This window comes from Montipora capricornis, chromosome 10 (genome assembly GCF_036669925.1).
Source record: "Montipora capricornis isolate CH-2021 chromosome 10, ASM3666992v2, whole genome shotgun sequence".
Taxonomy (NCBI): domain Eukaryota; kingdom Metazoa; phylum Cnidaria; class Anthozoa; order Scleractinia; family Acroporidae; genus Montipora; species Montipora capricornis.
The window spans coordinates 52245155-52253720 of NC_090892.1; the positions used below are offsets into that span (position 1 = coordinate 52245155).

The 8566-nt window shown below is 35.7% G+C and overlaps 1 protein-coding gene across 1 annotated transcript; it reads right to left on the reverse strand.

The window, feature by feature from the left end:
- Positions 1-4179: 4179 nt before the first annotated feature.
- On the reverse strand, positions 4180-6071 carry LOC138018929 (ATP-dependent DNA helicase pif1-like). The gene has a single exon (XM_068865603.1). The coding sequence runs from the start codon at positions 6025-6027 to the stop codon at positions 4180-4182; it is 1848 nt and encodes a 615-aa protein (XP_068721704.1). The 5' UTR covers positions 6028-6071.
- Positions 6072-8566: the final 2495 nt, after the last annotated feature.

An 8566-nucleotide genomic window follows, 5' to 3' on the forward strand; every position in this document is an offset into this window, starting at 1 on the left:
AAAACTACTGAAAATTACTCTAAAATGAAACTATTACTTGCAAGTCTTTTCAGCTTGTGGTATTGAAGACCTAAGATTACTTTTCTGTGCTGAACGTTTGGACAAAATAAATTCAGTTTGATGATATCAATTCAGTAAATATCACAAGTCATGATGAAATGGCGCCGACGAGCGTCATATCTCGGTAGATTTACTTTGTGGCACAACGGCCGCCAAGCTTCACAACTCGGTTGATTTACTTTGAGGCACAACGGCCACCGAGCTACACAACTCGGTAGATTTACTTTGTGGCAGAACGACCGCCGAGCTACACAACTCGGTAGATTTACTTTGTGGCACAACGGCCGCCGAGCTACACAACTCGGTAGATTTACTTTGTGGCACAACGGCCGCCAAGCTACACAACTCGGTAGATTTACTTTGTGGCAGAACGGCCGCCGAGCTACATAACTCGGTAGATTCACTTTGTGGCACAACGGCCGCCGAGCAAAACAAACCGGTTTGATGCAAGCGCGAGGAGTCGCACGCATTTTGCAAGGACAGTGACGAACCATGCTTAATCCAAAGTAAAATTTTACCGACTTCAGTTGACAGACCTTCAGCAATCTTTCAGCTCTTTTCAACGATGAACGATGGAAGATTATCACACCTCACCAAACGCTAGAATAATGGACGCCGACGACGCACAAATCACCACGTGCGATAGTTCGTCAAAGTGAGGCAAAACGTAACCAAGCGCCTCAAAGCGAGGCAAAAGTGTGTCGACGAAAATGCAATCTCGAAAAAACTTCCCTTACAACACAAATTAGGAGTTGCGTTCTCGTACCTCGAACGCAATTATATGACAGAGTTACATACACGTTTTTTTTGAAAATGCTTCAGTGGTGAAGCGGAAAGAAGCGGAAGCGGAAAGAAGCGGTTCCTATAAAAACTTCGGGTTCGAATCCAATCCACGGTATAACTTTTTTATTTCCTTATTTTCTCCGCTACCACAAATCATGGGACACAGAATCTTAAATTAACGATAATATTAAATTCAAAGCAAATTAAGAATTAACGATAATCGTTCATTTAGAGAAGACATCACGTTGGAATAAGTATGTCTTTACTAAACGGTCAGTTTTCACTGCTATCTATTTATCTTACAATTTTATCTTATTCTTTCTAGTTATCAGTCTTCTTAATTTTAGATATATCATATTCCAATTTGTTCAAGCGTCACTTCTAAAGATCTATGTTGTAGTATACAAAACATCAAGTTAAAAGTAAAATGCGCTTTACCGTACGCTCATGGAGCGTCTAATTTATTCCGTTTGATCAGCGGTTTAACTTGTGTCCTTAGCACCCAGTTTCGCGCGGCTCAGCGAACATGTGAGGTTTGCCCGCCATGTTGTTTTGTCATTTGGCCGACTTACTGTTTCACCTGTAACCTGGAGAGGTTCAAGCATGTTCCGTAAGTCAGTTTTCAGATAACCATTTTTGTGTTACTTAAAGCATTATACAAGCCATATTTTTCCTTTCGTTTAGAAACCGTTTAAGGAATTGTTACGTGACAAATTTGTGATATCCGACAACTGTAATAGGACCGCGGTAAACCATTCAAGCTTGAAGTTGTCGAGGAGTTAAGTCTTACATGCGTGTAATACTGAATAAATCCGCTTAACGCGTTTGTAGTTTGGACTTTATTCTGTCTTGTGCCAATTAATCTCTGTGGTTTTGGCGGCCACAATTTTGTTTGTTGCTCGTAGGCTTTCTCTTGGCCTGATTGAAGATCAATGTTCTTTGTCTTGTTTGTCCAAATTTTCATTCTACTGTCAGATTTTATCAAAGTACAACCGGTATGCCAGCGTAACGGTTCATTGCTTCTGATTTAAGGTGTTTGCAGGATACTGTTGCAGTCTCTTGGTATAAATCTTTTGGAATCCCAAACCATAACAGGAGCCTATCTGCTCATGTCTTTCTCATCATAGATGCTGTAGATGCTGAGCATTTACTTGATCAGTAATGATCATATATCATTTTGTTCATTGATTCATTCATCACGAGAACACTTGAATCCACAAATGACCAGCTCCCAAAGACAGTGGCGTCATGGCTCAGTTGGTTAGAGTGTCACACCAGTATCACAAGGTCATGGGTTCAGACCCTGTTGACATCCTGAAATTTTCAGGCTTCTCTATGCAATTGCTAAGATTGCGTTGATAACTGTGAGGATCATAACTTCACTTGCGTTTTTACTTAACAGCTTAAGAATGTTCTCTTGTTGGATGTACATTGTATTTCTGCTGAAAAAAGCAAATAAGAAAAGTTTAAGGACTTTTAACTTTTACGGAAGATGAATGTGAGTTTAACTCGAGTGTTTTGGTTTTAAAGAAATTTACATAACAGACAACTGGGGACTTTTGAAACAACTATTTTTCAGCATGTCACATGCAAAGCGAACCAAGAAAAAAGAAATCAGAGTTCCTTTAGTAAGAGTCCTACCTACAATCCTCTGATAACTAATTGATTGAATATTCATCCTAACACCTACATGTAAAAGAGAAAAAGATATTTAATAACAAGAATCCAGATTTTATTTTTATAAATAAGTATTATTTTATTATTGTAAATAATGGTATTTAATGGTATTTCAATAATAATGGTAATAGTAATAATAACAATTATTATTATTATAATGATTATAATTATTATCATGATTCTTATCTTTATTTTTAAAGGAGAACTGAATGCAAAAAATAAGCATTTTTTATTTATGCTTTAAACCATTCACAATAATCTTTTCAACTTTTTTCTGGCATATTCATCATTTTTCCACATGAAAAAATGTTTTTATTGCAATTTTGGGCCATCAGCATTGCGGCTCAGACTGGAAGGATCAACGGTAATTTTTACAGCTTATGTTGTATGATATGGGGAAGACATGCGAGAACGCCGCCTTATAGAAGCAGTATTTAGATTGATGTTTGTTGTTGATACTGAGTCCACGAAGAAACAGCAAAGAAACAGAAAATATCCATAGTAGTACTTGTGTTTACCTTGTTTCTCTTGATTACGCAATCTCTGTTTCCCATATCATACGTCACAGCAGGTGGCTGATTTAGTTTTTTAGCCCCCACTTAAAATGTTGAAAAAGCGGGAAAAGCCCATTTTCAAACGTAATTTTCTCACAAAAAACAGGGAACAAGAAGAAATAACTCCACAAACTTAACTTCAGTTATGTTAAGCTTTCCAAAAAAAAATGTTGGAGAAATTGTCGATTTTAACCTTCAGTTTTCCTTCAATGGTGGTTTGAACTGGTATGTTACATGAGAAGCATGCCTGTTATTTATAGTTATTGAAACTCTAGCCTCACAATATCTGAGTAAGGTGAAAAATAATAATATCTAAACTTACCTACTTGTGGTGCGGGACACAGACAGGGCGTGAGGCACCATATGGTGGTGCCTTGTAAAATGCTTGTCAGCAGACCTTTCAAGTCTCTCCTTCCGGCTATGGGAAATTCTAGCTTAGAAAAAAAGATTGTCTCCTCAGGTGCTTAGGCAAGATTGGACATTCTTGTGGCATATGAACATGATCCATTTTGGTAAAGGAATTCATAGAATTTACCAACTTCTAGAAAAAAATTATCTTAATAATTTCAAATTAATTGACATATGATTATCTAAATCTCTGCTTACTAATCCAAAACAATTAATTATAAAATTGTGTAACATGGTTTTCTCTCCATTGGTTGTAGAGTCTTAAATTTAATTTGCTTTGCTTAATCCATATGATATCATATAATAATAACAATTATATAGATAAATGTTGATAATATTTATGAGGAAACCTACCAAAGATATGAAGGTGGTGCGCCAAGCTGTCTGCTTTTGAGGATACTATGGTAGATTAGGATTTTATGAATTTCCAGTTTTGTTCTAGCTGAACTTATGATTTCTTTGCGACATCTTTATGACACCTTTTTTTCAAAATCTCCAGAAAAATTCATCATTTTCATTGTAAAAGATCGTTGCATGAAAGTTTCATAATATCATTTTAGTTATAGCTAGTGTATGCATATTTTAACAGCATCATGGTTCCTGCCAAGACACATTTCTACATTGAAATTTTATATTTACAGTTATTGCTATAAATAAATTATATGCTTTGCATGACAATTAAAATAAATATAAATGTTTAAATACTGGTATCTTGGTTATATTTTATGGATATTTTAACGGCATCATGGTCAGAGTAGTAGACACTAATTACAGTATTCTCTATGATGTCAAATTTTGTTGATTTTAAGTAAATTTGATCAAGTATGTTTCCTGATGAGACAAAAGTTGCATTTTGTACAAACTGTGAATAACCTAGAGACGTCATTAAAGATTTTAATGGTCTAATGCTATCATCATTTAAGTAATTGATGTTGAAATCACCAAGAATGATGTCAAATGGATAAGTGCCAAGGATATTTCGTAGATGACTTACGTACTCTATTATATTTGAGTTGTTCTTTCGGTAAAGAAAAAGCACTGTAAACTTGGGACACATAGTTGTTGATCTATTCATAATTATTACAAATTTCATTGCATTTGCTTGTGGAAAGTATTCATGTTCCTTAATTTCTATTGATCTTCTGGTACACAGTGCCAAACTCAAAAATCTATCAGTAGGATGATCTTGCCGGTAGAGAGTGAATGGTAAAAGATGAGATTTTATGTCAGTATCATTGCTATGAGGTACAAGTTGTGTTTCTGTCAATGCAATTAGATCACTGTTCTTTATGTTTGCATCATACTTGATATCTACACTATGTTTTTTGAGTGATCGTATGTTTAAGAGACATATAGTGAGCGTTGCATTGTCCTTATATTTTTCATTAGTTCCTTTGCTTTTTGACATTTCTCGCAGTCTTTTGTATTCTTCATGTACCCGAGGATCTGCTTTCACATGTTTGCTGTTAATTTTTCCTAGAATATGAATACCATTTAAAGTGGTAGCTCGGCTCAGTGCAACATATACCTGACCATAATTGAATGATCTCTGTTTGACCAACTCAAAACTAATGACAAGACTGTTAAGTGACAATCCTTGTACTTTGTGGATGCTGACAGCATAAGCCAATGTCAAAGGGAATTGCATTCTCTGTATTTCGGGAGAAGAAGGTTTATTTGGATGTATTTTAATTTTTGCTAGGACAGGTTCTATAGGTACAACTCTATTCTGTCGCACAAAACTGTTAGTACTCTTTTGAATTAAACTGTTGCCAGCTTTGGCATCATCAAATTTTATATAGATGATGGTGGGTTTTTTATTATTTTGATTTACTTCAATTCTAACAACAGTTCCTAGTTGACCATTTATAAGTCTATCCGAAATATCAATGTTATTGGTTAACATAACTCTAGCAGTTTCCTTTATAGAAATATTAGCATCAAGTCCACCAGTTTCAGACCTGGGTCTAGCTAAAATTCTGTTAATAGCTTGTTGTGATACATTAACAGGGTACTGATCTGTGGCTTTAAGGTGGAACAACTGTGCAGGTATTTGGTGCAATTTCATTTCATTGTGTCGATTGACTGGATTATTTTCAGCCCAAATATGAAGAGCATCTGATGGGTAATTAACATCTGATAGATCAATAGATCTAGATTGGATGCACTTGATATCTTCTTCAGTTTGACTTGCTGTGCGAAACCTATTCAAAAGTTCAGCAAATGGTTGGTCATTCTTTTGTCTCATTATATCAACAAGCTCTATCATTGTGAATAGGTGCCATGGGTGGTACAGGTTAAACACATCATTTTTGTAATTTGCAAAGACAGGTTTCCTGCGTATTGGTGGAAGTTGATACATATCACCAATAGCAAGAATGCTAATGCCTCCAAACAAGTGTACATTTGATGTGCCAAAAATTTCTGTTAGTCTTTGATGGATATGAAGCAAAGTAGTGTTGGCAACCATAGAAATTTCATCTATTATGATCAACTTCAGGTCAGCTAGCGACATTCTCATCTGTGTTTTCTTTTCGTCACACATTGCACGTAAATTATCACCTGTTTCTTTGGGAATTGCTAAAGCAGTGTTTATTGTTGTCCCATTTATGTTAATAGCAGCAACCCCAGTAGGTGCCATTAAAAGAACTGTAGGTAATTCAGGATTCATAGGAGGATGTCTAAAAGTCTTTGTGACAGTGTGGTAGATTGTTTGGATCAAGTGACTTTTACCAGCACCTGCTCCACCAGTTATAAATAAATATATTGGTTTTACTTCTTCGGGTTTTAGACTATTCATGTTTTTCACTTTACTTCTACACCAGGCAAGAATTATATCATAAGCATAGCGCTGTCTTTTGTTCAATGATCTAACACATTCCCGTAGCTCATCATCACTTATTTCTGTTGGCTGGTTGTACATTGTTATTCCTACGTTTGAATTATTCTCACTTTCTGATGATGAAACAAGATGTGTGGGTAATTGTTCATTAAACGACTCGTTTGGTGCTGAATCATCTTGCTCTTCAGATTGTAAATCTGCATTTTCTTGGTCATTCATAGAATCATAGCTGTAGTGGATGGTTTTGCCCTGGTTATTTCTAACAAATTCAAGTGCTTCTGTAACAGCATCAGCATCAGGCTCAAAATTCTCTCTGTTTCGTTCCACTACAGCTTGTACCTTATGCTCATAGAATTTCGAAGCATATGTTTGATCACTTCCTAGAAGACTTCTTTCATCTCTCCATGGGAAGTACAGGATCAGGAGATGATGAAAATACAGTTCAGGTTCTTTTGTTTTGTTTGGCTTGTGATATCTTATAACAGCTTTGACTTTTCTACACTTCATAACTTCATTTGTGTTCATTAGTGTTATTTTGTTGGGAAGAAATGTATCAGGATCACAATTGTGGTGTAATTCAATGACATCGTCAGTCAAAACCTCAGGTTGAGCATCACCTTTTTCTTGGCAGTCCTTTCTGTATTCTTTATAATAGTATGCAGCAAACTCTGCCAGACTTAGCCTATCTACAGAGGGAATACACTGTGGTCTTAAAGTGTATCGCTCAATAATATTAGATTTAAAGATGTCAGTACTTTCATTATCCAGTTCATCAAGTTCTTCTGCTGATTTTGCAATACGTACCCTTTTTTCTGGTGGGTCAGTACTAACAAAAACTGTTGCAGGAAATATTTTTCGTAACCATAGTTCAGGCATGCATCTGTAAACACATTCTTGTGAACTAACTTCTCTGGTAGAAAGGAAAGCAGCACCAATTCTCTTTAAGCTATCCCTGACACTCAAGTTTTCTTTCTTAGCTTCCTTTGCAGCATTCATAATTGCCTGTGAACATTCAGTCTCATCCTTGGTAAAATACGAGCACACATAAGTTATGCACTTGTAGTGGTTAAATACAGGTTGCAAGTCAACATTTGCTCTAAAACCCTTAATACCAGCAATAAAATAATTATTAATGAAACAGCTGTCTATTGGTCTTTTTAGGTGCAGCTCATAGTTTGAGTCAGGTGAAATGGATAAAGCCCAGTAATATTGTTCTTCAGTTATGTTTACAGATTTGAAAATATCAGCTTCTGTTAAAGTAGGATCATAGTTTGCCTTACTGGGATTTAACACCTCATCTATTTTTTCTTTAATTAGTCTAAGGATTTCTTTTTGTCTGTCTATCGTACTTGTCTTTACTTCTGGATCTAAATCATCAGAAAGAGGTTCAGCCACAATAGTTTTGTTAGTAAAGAAGTGCCCAAAATTAAATCTACATTTCATGTTTTTGTATTTTCTACAGGTCTTTGAATGACTGTGCTTTTGATAGGTTTTTACAATCTCATGTAACTCAGAGTCTTCATTTTGATCAGGAAGGCATGCCTGCACATGTTCATCTATGAAATAGATATATGCTTCCTTAGTATCATGTGTTAGTTTAGGGCAATCTGATGTCCATATTAACGCATGTAAATGAGGTGAGCCTCTCATCTGAAACTCAATGCGGAGTGCATAGTATACTATTTTACCAATTGGGTTTGTATTACTTAGCAGAATTTCAGTGAAGAATGTTTCAACTCTATATTGAAAGTGCTTAGCAACAACAACAGGATTTACATTGAGCATTGAACATCTTTCATTATAAGACAAAGCATCAACTTGTTCATTCGTGAGATTTTTGCCTTGTGTTCTTGCAATAATCTGAAAAAGTTCAGGCCACCTAAGGTCAGCACAGGATAATGTCATAAACCATGTTGGTATCCCAAGCTGTCTTACCATAGCTACTACTTCATACATAAATTTTTGCCAATAAGGTGGTGTTCCTGGAATTTGCCTCAAAAATAAATAAGCCTGATCTTGACAAATGAGATTTTATAAACTGTGCTTATTATTTGATCTTACTTGAGAAGCAGTAAGGGGCTGGCCATGCATTTTTTTCAAAGCAATATTGATGCTATCTGATACTTTCTTCTGTTCTATGATGAACTGAGCAAAGAAGAGATATTCAGGATTGGTAGCAAATCTACCACTGTGATGTAAAAGTCTTGCATTGAAGTACTTAACTGGTGACAACGTTATTTTT

Bases quoted from the DNA above. Each gene is read 5' to 3' on its own strand.
- LOC138018929 (XM_068865603.1), bottom strand. From the start codon at position 6,027: ATGTGTGACGAAAAGAAAACACAGATGAGAATGTCGCTAGCTGACCTG.